The following is a 16753-nucleotide window of genomic DNA, read 5'->3' as shown; positions in this document are numbered from 1 at the left end:
TTTCTCTGAGCCCCCTTTCAAGATCGGATCTTTTATGGTGGCTCAGGTCACCAACTCTGACACAAGGCAAGTCCTTCCAGTCTCTGCTGTGGACCGTGCTCACCACGGATGCCAGCCTATCGGGCTGGGGTGGAGTTCTGGGCACGCTTTGTACCCAGGGGACATGGTGGGTGGAGGAGGCCTCTACCGATAAATGTCTTGGAGCTCTGAGCAATCAAACTCTGCCTGTTCCGTTGGTCACATCGGCTTTGGGGTTGCCCGGTTCGGGTTCAGACGGACAATGCCCAGCTGAGGCTTACATCAATCATCAAGGGGGCACCAAGAGTGTCTGGGTGGCCACGGAAGTGGCCGAGATCCTAGCTTGAGGCGAAATGCATGTTCCGGCAATTTCAGCCGTTCAACATTCCGGGTGTGGAGAACTGGAAGGCGGACTATCTGAGTCGCCAGTCTCTGGACCAGGGAGAATGGTCCCTACATCCGGAGGTGTTTCGTCTCCTGTGTGTCCCTTGGGGGTCTCCGGACGTGGACTTGTTCATGTCCCGTCTCAACAACAATGTGGGAAGGTTCATGGCCAGAACCCGCGACCCTCTGGCGGACGCGTTGGTGGTTCCCTGGCACCAGTATCGGCTGATTTATGCCTTCCCTCCGATTCAACTGTTGTCCAGGTTCCTCCGCAGGTTGGCGTCAAAATGGATGTAGGTCATTCTGGTAGCCCCAGACTGGCCGTGTCGGTCTTGGTAGGCGAACATCATGCAGATGGTCGTTGAGCCTCCCTGGCGGCTTCTGCTAAGAGACGATCTTCTGTCTCAAGGGCCGATCTTCCATCCTGCTTTACACAGGGTTCGTACAGTCATGAAAATCCTGGAAAAGTCATGGGATTTTGACATGACACTTTCCAGGACTGGAAAAGTCCTGGAAAATGGGAAAACTTACTAAGTTTTGGAAAAGTCATGGAATTGTGTTGTGCAACTATTTATTTTTGTCTCGGGGCCCCCTGTATTCTGTGGGAGCGGGGACAGTAAGTGGGACTATTTTCTGTGTTTCCGGTTTAGGCGGATTAATTTGCCGCAGCGCACAGCTGAAGCCTGATCACTGGTCTCTTCAATATGAATAGACTGTGACAGGCTCGGAACTCTGCGGCAGATTGATCCGCTGAAACTGAAACGAAGAAATCGTGGCTATACTGTCCCGCTCTCAGGGACGTACCAGCGAGGGGGGGGGCGCGTGCACTGGGGGGTGTCAGGCCGGTGTCCGCGGGCCGCCCGCATCTCCGCACTGGGGGGGTGTCAGGCCGGTGTCCATCGGGCCGCCCGCATCTGTGTGAAGAAGGCAGAAGGAATGTCAGTGAGGAGTCTATTGTGGAATGTCAGTGAGGAATGTCAGGAATGTCAGTGAGGAATGTCAGTGAGGAATGTCAGTGAGGAATGTCAGTGAGGAATGTCAGTGAGGAATGTCAGGAATGTCAGTGAGGAATGTCAGTGAGGAATGTCAGTGAGGAATGTCAGTGAGGAATGTCAGGAATGTCAGTGAGGAATGTCAGGAATGTCAGTGAGGAATGTCAGGAATGTCAGTGAGGAATGTCAGGAATGTCAGTGAGGAATGTCAGTGTGGAATGTCAGTGAGGAATGTCAGTGTGGAATGTCAGTGAGGAATGTCAGTGAGGAGTCTATTGTGGAATGTCAGTGAGGAGTCTCGTGTGCTGGATAGGAGGGGGATGGGATGGGACAGCTGCATAGAGAGGAATTGAACTTTCATATTCCTCATGTCACTGAATGTTGTTTCTCCTCCTCCTCTCAGAAGCTGCACTAGGAATATGGAAAGTTAAATTCCTCTATATGCAGCTGCCCCATCCCCCTCCTATACAACTTCCTTTGCTGGCCCCCCTAAGTGCTCTTTTAGCCCCCTCCGTGCTCTTAGTCTGGCTCCCCCAGTGATCTCCCCCCCCCTGGCTCCCCCTCAGTGATTTCCTGTCCCCCCCCCAGACAGTGCTCTCCAGTTCCCCCCCTCCCCCTGTGCTCTACATCCCCCCTGGTTTTCCCTGCCTGCCCCCCACCCCCCAGTGCTCTCCGCTCCCCTGCGCCTTCCAACCCCCCTGCAAGCCTCTAACCACCTCATGTATTATGTCCGCAGCCTCTAACCATCTCCTGTACCATGTCCACAGCCTTTGACCACCTCCTGTACCATGTCCACAGCCTCTAACCATCTCTTCTATTATGTCCGTAATCTCTGACCATCTCTTGTCTTTTATCATGTCTGCAGTCTCTGAGGGGGTCTGGAGAGGAGTCAAAAGTGGGAGTGCTGTCGGGATGGGGATCACAGGAGAAGTCAGACATGTGTGGACTGGGGAGAGGAGGCTACAGGATAAAACCAGAGCATGGTGCACCTAAGAGGAGGTCAGTGACAGTGCTGCCCGGCCAGTCTGAGGGGGGGGGGGGTCACTGATTTAAGGGGGCACTGTTATAAAGGTTCCTCCTTGTATCAGGACCCCCCCCCTCCCTTCCTTAGTGCATTCACTCTGTGGAAAGTGGTCTTTGGTCACCAGAGTCCCCCCCTACATCAGAGTTCTCAGCTTTTTCACCCGTGCGCTCGAAGTGACACCCGCTCCCAGCTGCGGCAGTGGTGCTTCCATCTCATCCACTGTAAAACAAGGGACCATTTTTAGTCGCGCTGTATCCAGAAACGAAACCCTAACTGCAGAGGTATTGTACACTACAAAGATTGTCATTTATTTTAGTAAAAATATGCTGGGTGTGACATGGATTTTCTTCTTATTTAACATGTATACATAGACATTTCATGAAACTTTAGGTCATGAATATTTACGTGAAGTCATGGAAAAGTCATGGAATTTTATTGGTTAAGATGTGTATGAACCCTGTTTACAGTCTCTGGCTTTGACGGCGTGGCTGTTAAAAGCCAGGTCTTGAGAGATAGGGGTCTGACAAATGCTGTCATTGCTACCTTATTGAAGGCTTGGAAAGCTACCTCTAGGAATATTTATCATCGCACCTGAAAGGCGTATATTGCCTGGTGCGAGTCGCAAGGGTTCCATCCCCGGTCTTTCTCGGTGGCGAGCGTTTGGCGCTGACCACGATAAAGGGTCAGTTGTAGGCCTTAGCCATTCTGTTCCAGCGTCCCTGGCGACGAATTCTTTGATTCGCGCCTTTATTCAAGGGGTGCTGCATCTGGCTCCCCCGAGGAAGGCCCCTTTGCCTCCCTGGGGACCTAAATTTGGTGTTATCCATTTTACAACGGCCTCCCTTTGAGAACATCAGAGACATTCCTCTGCCTGTGTTGTCCAAGAAAGTTGCTTTTCTGGTAGCTATCACATCTGCTCGCAGAGTGTCTGAGTTGGCGGCTCTTTCTTGCCATTCGCCTTATCTGGTGCTTCATAGGGAGAAAGTGGTTCTGCGACCCAATCAGTCTTTTCTCCCCAAGGTGGTCTTGACTTTCCACCTTAATGAGGATATTGTGTTGCCTTCGCTTTGTGCGAAGCCCAAGCATCCCAAGGAATTTGCCTTGAATTCTTTGGATGTGGTCCGGATGGTCAGGGTTAACCTGTCTGCCACGGAGTCTTTTCGGAAGGCCTCGGAAGGGTTTGGCTGCGTCCGCGGCAACCGTTTCTAAGTGGATCAGACAGATGATTGTTCAGGCCTATTCCATAAAGGGTCAGGTTCCTCCTTTCTCTGTAAAGGCTCATTCTACTAGAGCTGTCATTGCCTCTTGGGCTTTTCACCAAAGCGGCAACCTGGTCGTCTGTGCATACTTTCACAAAATTCTACAGCATTGATGTACTGGCATCCTCGGATGCTTCCTTTGGCCGCAAGGTTTTGAGTGCGGCAATTGTTTTAAGAGACGTTTTTTTTTTTTTTTTTCGGTCTCTTACTGGGGTGTTTTCTTTGTTGTTCTGGGTTAGTTCTCGTTTTGAGCTTTGTTGCCCTGTGGGCTCAGGTTGTTTTCTGGCCCGGTTGTTTAGTTGCCTTTTTGATAGGTTGCGTTTTCCCACCCCTCACACCTGCACTGCTTTGGGACATCCCACTAGTGAAGGCTGAATGAACGGGCGGCGACTTTCAGAGGACGTAAGAGAAAATAGAATTTTTGTAATAACTTACCATAAAATTATTTTCTCTGAGTCCTCTGACAGTCGCCGCCCCCACCCCTCTGGTTCTTGAATCTGGGGGTTATTGCCTTCCGGTACTGCATGCTACAAACTGAGGAAAAGTGATAAATGGTTCAGGATAATGGCTGAGGGATGGCCCCCTAGAGGTGTGTCTAAGTATAGAAAAGTTTTTATTAACCTTTCAAACTGCCTAGCTTGCTCCTGCAGAGGGCGCCATTACCCACTAGTGAAGGCTGAATGAACGGCGGTGACTGTTAGAGGACTCAGAGAAAAGAATTTTACGGTAAGTTCTTAAAAAAATTATATTTTTTTGCGCTATAAACAAAAAACGAGCGACAATTCTGAAAAAAAAAAAAAAAATATATATATATATATATTTTTTTTTTTTTTTACTCATTTTAGGCCAGTATGTATTCTGCCACATATTTTTGGTAAAAAAAAAATCGCAATAGGTGTAAACTGATTAGTGTTCGCAAAAGTTATCGCATCTACAAACTAGGAGATAGATTTATGGAATTGTTATTTCTTTTATTTATTTTTTACTAGCAATGCCAGCGATCAGCGATTTTTTAGCGAAATTGCGACATTGCGGTGGACAGATCGGACACCAAACTGACACTTTTGAGGGGACCAGTGACATTACTACAGTAATCAGTGCTAAAAATGTGCGATTTTAATATACTAATGACACTGGCAGGGAAGGGGTTAACACCAGGGGCGATCAAAGGGTTTAGTGTTTCGCCAGGGGATGCTTTTTAACTGTGTGGGGATGGATTCACTAGATGAACATAGAGATCTGTGTTCCGGAATAGCAGGAACTCAGGATCCCTGTGTTCATCTATGAGAGAACGGCGGTCTGCTTTGTTTACATAGGCAGACCGCCGTTCTGTCTCTATGGGGAACGATTGCGGGTGGCTGGCGGACATTGCATCTGCTGGACCCGCTGATTGGCTCCCCCTCCATCCAATCAGCGTGCTCCCACACTGCCTATTACACGAAACGACATACAGGTACGTTGTTTCGCGTAATATAGCCGGCCTGCCGCAGTAAATATGTGGCGTCTGGTCAGCAAGTGGTTAATGGAATACTGCTCTATCACAATCGGTTCAGTGCATTTTCAGCTTTTATTTATCTGTATTTATAAATGTTGAGAAAGCATAAACATGTATACATAATGTTGTAACAATATACTGTACACACTGTCAGATTTGTCAGTTTCATTGAACCAAAACTGTACAGATTCTTTAATAATTAAGCTTATATTTTACTGGAATTCCTTGATGTTTATCCACTCCCATTTATTTCTCTTAAGGATTTCTCAGCTTTTGTCATTTGCTACAACTCTCAGCTCTCAAGAATCTGCCAGCCTTGGGCTTCCAGATTTCCCAGCAGACAATTTGACAGCAGCCATTGGCATTTTGGTAAGCCATTTAAAATGGTTTTCTTTTAGAATCATCTTTGAATAATTTATCTTGGTCTTACATTTGTACAGAATGAAAATCATTAGGTAGGTCTCTGCACAGACCACAGATTTTATATCCTGGGAGAAGGAATGATGTAAATGTTCTGTTTGCAATTTGGTATTTTTGTGTGTATCCGTGTTAACGCTGCAAAAACACAAATGTTCAATGTAAAATGGCATAATATGATGATAGCTCACTTTTGTATTGCATTCTGTCAGCACTATCTTGTAGTTTACCTTGGTTAACCCTGTTCTATCTGGAACAGTTTTCTCCTGTTTCGGAAATTGTACTGTGATTATGGCAGATTCCATGGTTTGCCAATATGTTGTGATTTACTTGCCCAGTTAAAGGTGGGATCATCCATGGTAAACAATAGTGGACGGAGCGCTCCATATAGCCATACAAAAACAACAGGCAAAAGGAAAACATGAAGCAGAGATCTGTATTTTATTTAGAGAGTTCCTTTCAAATATTTTAGTCTCCATGATAAAATGCAGCTGTCATGGATTAGCAGGCACATCTAGATGGCTCTTTGATTTAAGTGTAATGGCACCCCTGGATCCTGTGGCATTCTAGTATGAAAATGTTTCAACCAATTCCACTTGTTAACAGCCTTGTGTTACTTGCTTCTTCCCACCATTGTCAGATGTATAAAAAAAGCTGTTTTTCATAGCAACAAAATGTAGACTCCTCTGGCTAGACTGCAGGGACCTCACCAGGAACATAGTTCATATTTCTTGGCGAACAAGGAGATATTCAGCACTGTGGTATGGACACTTGGTCATAAGTCTAGTGAACACCTCAAGCTGGCAATACATGGATTGAAATTTGGCCGATTCAGCAGGGACCAGATGAATTTCGATCCATGTGTGGGCTAGCTGGTTGTACACAAGTTAATCTTATCAATTGACTTGTGTACAACCAGCCTTTCATATTTTTCCTGAACAATCTGTGCAGCCAGTTATTGGCAGCAACATTGATCATTGTAGTCTACTGGTGGGAAAGGCTCCCTGCCGGCAGAACGCAACAGGTGCTGCACGAAGGATAGGGAGGGAGCCAGGTGATTTAGCATCGGCTGTCACGCCGTCATTGGTATATATCTCTGTGCTCAATCAAATGCAGAATCACTCAAATGTGCTCGCCTCCACTCAGTCAGAGCATGCTACTGAACAAATGCCCAGTGTTATCACACAGCTAGATTACTTATCCTTCGCATGGTTGTTAATCGCCAGCTAGAATCATCCAGGCAGTTCTATATCCTTGTACTCTCACCATGATCACCTCTTCAAGTTGCACCCCATGTCTTACAGATGGTAGACAAAACAAGCCATTCCTTTTCAAGTCAGGGCCTCAATGGTATGGATGCCACAGTCAATGCATTTCACCCATTTGTAATAATCACAAGCTTCTTTAGGACCAGCTGGGGTGCCCATCCTAAATCACTATTTATTTACACTTATCCCCATTATCAATGGGATCTGTTTTATTCTTTGTGGCGCCACCCAATTAAGACCATACTAAAACAATAGTATCTGACAGCGAAAGTCGTGTGAGCAGCACAGAAATAACTTAACTATAAGGCCTCTTGCACACGGTACTGATGTTTGAGCTTCTGCTTTTTTGGATGTAATTTTACATATTATATTTCGATCATTAGCCCCCAATTTCTCTCTGAAATCAGTCAACCTTTCAATATGGCCTTTCCACACCACCAGCTCGTCATCTATGTACCTTGCCCATGTTGCCAAATGGGAAATGTACAATTTGGACCGATACACAAACTCCTCCTCCCATAGCCCCAAGAGTAGGCAGGCATAAGCTGGTGCCCAAGGGGCACCCAAAGAAGTACCTTTCACCTGTTGATAATAGCCTCCTGAAAACTGAAAGAAATTATTTCTGAGGCCAAATTTGAGAAGTTCCAACACAAATGTATTATGTGCTCCCAAATTTGGATAATGACAACATATGAAAAAATGCCACTGCTTTCAGACCCAACTCGTGGGGTATGGAGGTATATAATGACTACACATCAATCCCCACGAGTAGGGCTTCTTCTGGAACCTAGTTTTGACAGGTACCCACTCTTACTTCTTCTATGTGTGGCTTTAAAGTGATTATAAACAATCACCTTGTAAAACAACCTAGTCAGTTTAAAATAAAAATGAAAGGCAAAATATTTGTGTATAGATATAAAAAAAAAAAAATAAATACCTTTTCCCCTTTTTGTAAGTGATCACATTCCCTCTGTTCTCAGCTGCACAAGAGCTGGGAAGGAAGAGCAGCTGCACCGAGCTTCTCAGTGAAAAGCTGTGCAGTGGGGTATGTCAGGACAAGTCTGATTTTTGGAGGAGAGCTACTGAACTGATCACAGTGTGTTCTGGTTAGTGTGGTCAGTTTTTAATAGGAAAGCAGAGGGGCTGGCAGAAACACCAGGGATTTCACACAAAGGATGCAATACAAAGAGAACGGGATACCTTTTCATGCAAGTACATGGTACAGCAGGCACATATCAGGAATATGGAATGTTAGTTTTACATGTTCTTTTTAGAAACACATTTTCCTGCTTTGAGTTGCACTGAGTTTAGACAGCTATTCATATTGAATGGCCTGTCAGCGCACCTCCATTCACAACAAAAAAGTACAAACTCTGCATATTATGAATGGCTCCCAAACAAACATATAATAATTAATTTGTTATAGCTCAGCAGCACAAACCACGTGTTCCTTGTGGTAACATGCATTGCAGTAGCTAGTTTTCCCATACGTTACTACAATGCTTATGTATATTATGTGATTGGGCCCTACATGTGCATTCAGTAGCAATCATCCCGGGTGGACATTGAGCTAAAAGGCACATTTACAATTAAAGTGGAGTTCCACCCATTTTTGGAACTTTAGATCTTTGTAATCCCCTTTAAAATGGCTTTTACCAATGGAAACTTTTTTTTTTTTTTTTTGCTTGTAAATAACTTAATTTTGGCTTTATTCCTCCTCTCATCACTTCCTGGTCCGATCGGCGATGACGTCATTCGGCGATCCGCAGTGTCTGCTGGGATGTATTCTACTTGCAGTAGCTGTATCTGTACTGAGCCGTGCCTGCCCCGCCTCCGCCCCGCCTCCTCTCATTGAATTGCATTGTATGAATGTATTAAGGCTGTTCTCTGCCCAGCCTCCGCCCCGCCTCCTCTCATTGAATTGCATTGTATGAATGTATTAAGGCTGTTCTCTGCCCAGCCTCCGCCCCGCCTCCTCTCATTGAGTTGTATTGAGAGGAGGCGGGGCGGAGGCTGGGCAGAGAACAGCCTTAATACATTCATACAATGCAATTCAATGAGAGGAGGCGGGGCGGAGGCTGGGCAGAGAACGGCCTTAATACATTCATACAATGCAATTCAATGAGAGGAGGCGGGGCGGAGGCTGGGCAGAGAACAGCCTTAATACATTCATACAATGCAATTCAATGAGAGGAGGCGGGGCGGAGGCGGGGCAGGCACGGCTCAGTACAGCTACTGCAAGTAGAATACATCCCAGCAGACACTGCGGATCGCCGAATGACGTCATCGCCGATCGGACCAGGAAGTGAGGAGAGGAGGAATAAAGCCAAAATTAAGGTATTTACAAGCAAAAAAAAAAAAAAAAAAGTTTCCATTGGTAAAAGCCATTTTAAAGGGGATTACAAAGATCTATGTATTCCAACCTATTAAAAATGGGTGGAACTCCGCTTTAAGCCCTGTACATATGGGCCGATTTATCGGGCTACATTTGGCCTGTGTGTTCAGCAGCCAGTCTGAGAGAAACCAGCTGAACGTCTGGCCTCTATTAAAGGGGCATCTGAGCTAGTGCCTGAGAGCGCTGACCGGTGTGTTTTGGTGGGGGAGCAGTTCCCCTACCAGAACACAATAGCTAAGCGAGTAGGTCTATGTACTGTCATCAGATTGTTGGTACAGGATCTTCTCCCAAGCTCTTGAGTTTTTTTTCCTTAAGCCCACTGAGTTTGAGAAAAAAAAAAAAATGTCTCTTATGTGTTATAGGCATTAGTGTTGTATTAACACATTCACATTAACAAATTTCTTTGCATTGAGGCGTGAAATTGTGCAGTAATGTCCACTCAACAGTGATTGACATTTAGCAGACACCATGCCTGGTGACATATTATCTCCCAGTCACTTGTCAGATGCGGATCACTTTTTAGAGGGCAATGCAGGTGAATATGAGCCTTTACTGCTTTTGTGCAAGTGTGCTATAGAGCACACATTAACACCTAAAACATTAAAAAACACAGCAAGCAAGTCACTTGTACTCAATTAGCAACAACATTGCATTCACACAAAGAGCAACTCAACAACTTACAGTACACTCCTAGCTGCATTTCCTGTATTTCCATTGTTGGCGAGGATCTGTGGATATTGTGTGCATCACATAGGACACAGCAGCAGTGATTTACTCCCCAAAGCCCATGGGGCATTATAAAGACAGTCTAAGAAAATCAATAAGTCTTGTGGGAGACTAGCTGTCTGCAGGCATGAAATGTAACCGCTTCAATGCTCTTTAAAGAAAAACTGGAGGCACACAGTGTGGAAAGGAAAGGGAGAAGAATACAAATCAACATAATTTTCCACCAAGTATCAGAACCAGAAGCAGAATGGACCAAAATAGGTGTTAATATATTGAATCGGCTGTCAATGAAGAAAAAAACAGACCTGTGCTATTTCTAGAAAAGCAGCATTTCATCTCACAGAGTATTCACATCTGTGTGTTGCAGTGCACTATAGTTCAGGTACATCTACAGTATATACAGTAAATGTGTTAATGAGCATTGTAATAAAGTGTGGTTATTCACATTTTATCACAGCACACACATGAATGGGTGCTATGAGGTCAGCCTAGACTATTCTGGGAGTCAAGCTGCCAGGAAACAAAACCAAAAAGTGTGTTAGCAGTAATTTCTTTAGGTTTAGAATTTAGCTCATAGGATTTGTATAGCTCTGGATTTATCTGTGCTTAAAACACAACTTTTGCTCACCAGTGGTCCAGTTTTCCAGCACAGATTTATTAGGATAAGGGCAGAAACAAAAGAAACAGCAGCGCAACCCCATAGTGTAGCAATAAAAAATCAATGACAATTTATGCACTCACAAAAGAATGCATGTGTAGGGCATGGCATAAAGGTGACTTGGGAGCCAGAAATGTCCAAGGGGCAGCAGAAAACCACCATACTTGGCCACTGGCTGGGGATGAAGCGTGCTGAAATCGGTGTTCAACCCGGGACTGGAATCCCTGACATCACAGTAGACACGTGCGCTGTAGACACAGGATGGTCGGCTTCTTCATCAGTCTGTCTATGCTGGGCTATCCAGTGGTTGGAAAGTTAGCATCCTCTCTAGTTTTCTAGCTGCAGCTCCTAGTTTTAGCCATGTTTAGCACTCTGGGCTATCCTATGAAAGCCTTTTAATACTGTTGGTACATATCATTAGCATTTTCATTGACCAAATATTTTCCACAATTTTCATTCCTTCTTTTTTGGTTCTTTTTTTTTTTTTACCCATTTTGAATGATCCATCTATTTAGTAGAATTATTACAATTACAACCCACGTTATGTCTGGTTTGTTGGACCACTCCTGAGCGCTGTAGTTTGTTTGGGCTTGACAAGCTCATTCATCCACATACCTAAATATAAGGAACCCCCGAAAAAGCATATCATGTATGTTTGGTATGCAGCTGAATATATTAAATGTCCATATTTATATTTTTTATCTAGCTTTAACTTTTTGACTTTTTAAATTCCAAATGTGTATGTGTCATCTTGTAAGCAGTAATGTCTTTGTCTTTATCCATCCAAAGAACGCATTTCCCACAATGTCCTTTCAAAGAGTGATCGAAAGGTTGTATCCCTATAGTGTATTATTGGGGAAAGAAGGAAGGACTGCAGTGGAGGATGCATTAAAGGTAAACATGAATTTTTGCACACCTCAAAAATGTTTCTAGCCTGAATTAGCATTTCAGGCCATTGTTCAAGAAAGTTGATGAAATAAGGTTTATAAGTAGTGATGAACAAATGAATTCAAAATATCAAGCAGATAACATTTTTCACCAGAATACATACACAGTATCTCAAAAAAGTGAGTACACCCCTCACATTTTTGTAAATATTTTATTATATCTTTTCATGTGACAACACTGAAGAAATTACACTTTGCTACAGTGTACAGTAGTGAGTGTACAGCTTGTATAACAGTGTAAATATGCTGTCCCCTCAAAACAACTTCACACACAGCCATTAATGTCTAAACCGCTGGCAACAAACAGGAGTACACCCCTAAGTGATGTTGATGAAAATCTTAGCTGGGCAGTACTCACACCCTAATTCAAGGGAAGTTCGCACATAGTCCAAGGTGTATACGACTGACCAAAAAGATAGTCCACAAAAATATTTTCGGTGTCAGCGTGTGAATAAAAAATAACAAAGTCCCCAATAGTGTGATAATGCCATGAGCAGATATAATAAACAGGGGACCAGGTCACACCAGTGATGGGAGTCCTAGGCTAACATCACGTGCATAACTCCTTCTTCCCCACATGTAGTGCAAACTCACCAGATTAAAATCCAAAAAGGCATATCCAGTATATCATAATCCCTGTCATCATGGCTCCATCTCAGACACTCCACACGAATATTCATACGTGTATTCAATTGAGGAGACACCAGTATTAACATAAAAGCAAATCCCATTTATTGGTTAAAATGAAAGTACAAAAACATGGTAACTCACATGCGTTACGCCGCTGCAAGCATCACAGCGGTGCAACCAGGAATAGTTTGCAGCGGCATGATGCATGCAAGATACCATGTTTTTGTATTTTCATTTTAACCAATAAATGGGATTTGCTTTTATGTTAATATTGGTGTCTCCTCTATTGAATACATGTGTGAAAATCCTTGTGGAGTGTCTGAGATGGAGCCATGATGACAGGGATTATGATATACTGGATATGCCTTTTTGGATTTTAATCTGGTGAGTTTGCACTACATGTGGGGAAGAAGGAGTTATGCACGTGGTGTTACTCTAGAACTCCCATCACTGGTGTGACCTGGTCCCCTGTTCATTATATCTGCTCATCGCATTATCACACTATTGTGGACTTTGTTATTTTTTATTCACACGCTGACACCGGAAATATTTCTGTGGATTCTTTTTGGTCAGTCGTATACACCTTGGACTATGTGCGGACTTCCCTTGAATTAGGGTGTGAGTACTGCCCAGCTAAGATTTTCATCAACCTCTATCAGCACTGTAATTTTTATATATATATATATATATATATATATATATATATATATATATATATATATATATATATATATATATATATTTTTATAGATGGGTGTTGGCTTTATCATTGCTAGCTGCTTTTTCTATTAGTGTGCATGGATTCTTCATTTTACTACACCTCTAAGTGAACATGTCCAAATTGGGCCCAAAGTGTCAATCAATAATTTGTGTGGCCACCATTATTTTCCAGCACTGCCTTAACCCCCTTGGGCATGGAGTTCACCGGAGCTTCACAGGTTGCCACTGGATTCCTCTTCCACTCCTCCATGACGACATCACAGGGCTGGTGGATGTTATAGACCTTACACTCCTTCACCTTCTCTGAGGATGCCCCACAGATGCCCAATAGGGTTTAGGTCTGGAGACATGCTTGGCCAGTCCATCACCTTTACCCTCTGCTTCTTTAGCAAGGCAGTGGTCATCTTGGAGGTGTGTTTTGGGTTGTTATCATGTTGGAATACTGCCCCGCGGCCTAGTTTCCACAAGGGAGGGGATCATGCTCTGCTTCAGTATGTGACAGTACATGTTGTCATTCATGGTTCCCTCAATGAACTGTAGCTCCCCAGTGTCGGCAGCACTCATGCAGCCCCAGACCATGACACTCCCACCACCATGCTTGACTGTAGGCAAGACACACTTGTCTTTGTACTGCTCACCTGGTTGCTGTCACACACGCTTGACACCATCTGAACCATAAAGGTTTTTTTTTGGTCTCATCAGACCACAGGACATGGTTCCAGTAGTCCATGTTCTTAGTCTGCTTGTCTTCAGCAAACTGTTTATGGGCTTTCTAGTGCATCATCTTTAGAAGAGGCTTTCTTCAGGGACGACAGCCATGCAGACCAGTTTGATGCAGTGTGTGGCGTATGTTCTGACGCAGCAATGCTGGCTGCACTTATACGTCTATTTCTCAAAGACAACCTCAGGATATGACGCTGAGCGCATGCACTCAACTTCTTTGGTCGACCATGGCGAGGCCTTTTTTGAGTGCAACCTGTCCTGTTAAACCGCTGTATGGTCTTGGCCACCTCGCTGCAGCTCAGTTTCAGGGTCTTGGCAATTTTCTTATAGCCTAGGCAATCTTTATGTAGAGCAAAAATTCTTTTTTTCAAATCCTCAAAGAGTTCTGCCATGTTGAACTTCCAGTGAGCAGTGAAAGTGAGAGCGATAACACCAAATTTAACACACCTGCTCCCCATTCATACCTGAGACCTTGTAACACTAACGAGTCACATGACACTGGGGAGGGTAGGTCTGCAACATCCATTAGCTCTGTGATGTTGTCATGGAGGAGTGAAAGAGGACTCCAGTGGCAACCTGGGAAGCTTTAGGGAACTCCATTCCCAAAGGGATTAAGGCAGCGCTGGAAAATAATGGTGGCCACACAAAATATTGACACTTTGGGCCCAATTTGGACATTTTCACTTAGGGGTATACTCACTTTTGTTGACAGCTGTTTGGACATTAATGGATGTATGTTGAGTTATTTTGAGGGGACAGAAAATTTACACTGTTATACAAGTTGTACACTCACTACTTTACATTGTAGCAAAGTGTAATTTCTTCAGTGTTGTCACATGAAAAGGTATAATAAAATATTATATGTATGGGTGGTTCCTGCGCTATCTGAGGATATGTGTTTTTCCCTTCTTACTGCTGCACCACAGTACTGGTACCAGGAACCAGTTAATACAATGTATACAGTTTAGGTGGGTGATGCGCTTCAGAAGTGGATATAAAGTAAAAATATAAATATATAATAAATGTATAAACTGGCGTGGTAAAAAGTGTTCTAGTGATAAAAGGTGTTGATGTTGGTTAATAAAGGGTGGTCCAATACTTCATATATATCTCATATATATCAATATAAATAAACTATTCCAGTTATCTTCTATACAATAAAGTGCTGAGTGTTTATACTTTCCTAAAAGGTATCAATAAATAAACCGTAGACAAGATAAAAATAAAGATACTTCAAAAAAAGATACAAAGTGCTGTGTGCTCATTTGCTTAGATCAAAAAATGAATAAATAAATAAAGTGCTGTGTTTATAGTGTCCATATATATAGAAATCCAAAATCAGGTGTCATTCCCTTCGATATCATTAAATAAAACAAGGTGCTCTCATGCAGAGTATGGGTGTTGTGACTTGTTGCCTCCACCAGGTGTCACATCTAGGTGCTCTATATTCTCACCTCAATAAGGTGTATATTGCGCCTGTATACAAAGCTTAGTCTCCGAATATCATATAGGCTTTACTTATTCCGGTATCTTGCTCCTCCTTCAAGTGTTTCCTGTCCTGTCCTGTTTAGTATTTTGGGGTGCATACACTTTCCGTCCTTAATTCCATATCGTGGCCTCGGGCTCAGTAAAAACATAGGGCAATCATGGTGCAGTATGTCAAACAAGATATTTTATTAAAAACGTAGTTGCACTTACAATTTGTAGATCATTTGAATGCGGGTAAAATCTCAATACAGCGTGGGGAGCGTTATCGCTCCGATCTCTAACGTCACTTCCGGTAGTCTGGCGGCTCCTCCTGAGGAGCCGCCAGACTACCGGAAGTGACGTTAGAGATCGGAGCGATAACGCTCCCCACGCTGTATTGAGATTTTACCCGCATTCAAATGATCTACAAATTGTAAGTGCAACTACGTTTTTAATAAAATATCTTGTTTGACATACTGCACCATGATTGCCCTATGTTTTTACTGAGCCCGAGGCCACGATATGGAATTAAGGACGGAAAGTGTATGCACCCCAAAATACTAAACAGGACAGGACAGGAAACACTTGAAGGAGGAGCAAGATACCGGAATAAGTAAAGCCTATATGATATTCGGAGACTAAGCTTTGTATACAGGCGCAATATACACCTTATTGAGGTGAGAATATAGAGCACCTAGATGTGACACCTGGTGGAGGCAACAAGTCACAACACCCATACTCTGCATGAGAGCACCTTGTTTTATTTAATGATATCGAAGGGAATGACACCTGATTTTGGATTTCTATATATATGGACACTATAAACACAGCACTTTATTTATTTATTCATTTTTTGATCTAAGCAAATGAGCACACAGCACTTTGTATCTTTTTTTGAAGTATCTTTATTTTTATCTTGTCTACGGTTTATTTATTGATACCTTTTAGGAAAGTATAAACACTCAGCACTTTATTGTATAGAAGATAACTGGAATAGTTTATTTATATTGATATATATATATGAGATATATATGAAGTATTGGACCACCCTTTATTAACCAACATCAACACCTTTTATCACTAGAACACTTTTTACCACGCCAGTTTATACATTTATTATATATTTATATTTTTACTTTATATCCACTTCTGAAGCGCATCACCCACCAAAACGGTATAATAAAATATTTACAAAAATGTAAGGGGTGTACTCACTTTTGTGCGATACTGTACATGCAGATTGTTTAGTCTGTGATGAATCCTACAATTAATAAATTGTGGGTTCCTGCTATGCGTGTTCTTTGCAGATCAAAAAGATCTGCATGTAGTTATACAAAGGATTCAGAAAACAGCAAATATCAGCTTTTTGTCATAATTTGTAGGAGAAATTAAATACTATACAGTTCTTAAAGACTACTTTTAAGTAAATTGACAGCCAATGTACTAACTGTCTTTTTGATCAGACTTCAGACACAATTACTTTTACTTACTCTTTTTTATATAATCTAAAGTGTATATTTGATGGCTGAATAATTACCTAAACATTGTGTTTCCATTGTTAATGGGTTTGGTGCAGATGCATAATTCGCTTTAAAATACTTAGTTGATATTGACATATAAAAAAACTAAA

The 16753-nt window shown here is 43.0% G+C and overlaps 1 protein-coding gene across 1 annotated transcript in view; it reads left to right on the top strand.

Moving 5' to 3' along the window:
• Positions 1 to 16753, top strand: part of VWA8 (von Willebrand factor A domain containing 8) — a 668510-nt gene that overhangs the window by 159413 nt on the left and 492344 nt on the right. Inside the window, exons 9-10 of the mRNA XM_082247613.1 lie at positions 5433 to 5541; positions 11426 to 11530. Of these exons, the coding sequence (XP_082103739.1) occupies positions 5433 to 5541; positions 11426 to 11530 (214 nt within the window). The remainder of the gene's footprint in view (positions 1 to 5432; positions 5542 to 11425; positions 11531 to 16753) is intronic.

This window comes from Pelophylax lessonae (assembly GCF_965119305.1).
Source record: "Pelophylax lessonae genome assembly, chromosome: 2".
Classification (NCBI taxonomy): Eukaryota; Metazoa; Chordata; class Amphibia; order Anura; family Ranidae; genus Pelophylax; species Pelophylax lessonae.
The sequence above is the reverse complement of the archived record's forward strand: the minus strand, read 5'-3'. Positions and strand labels throughout refer to the sequence as shown.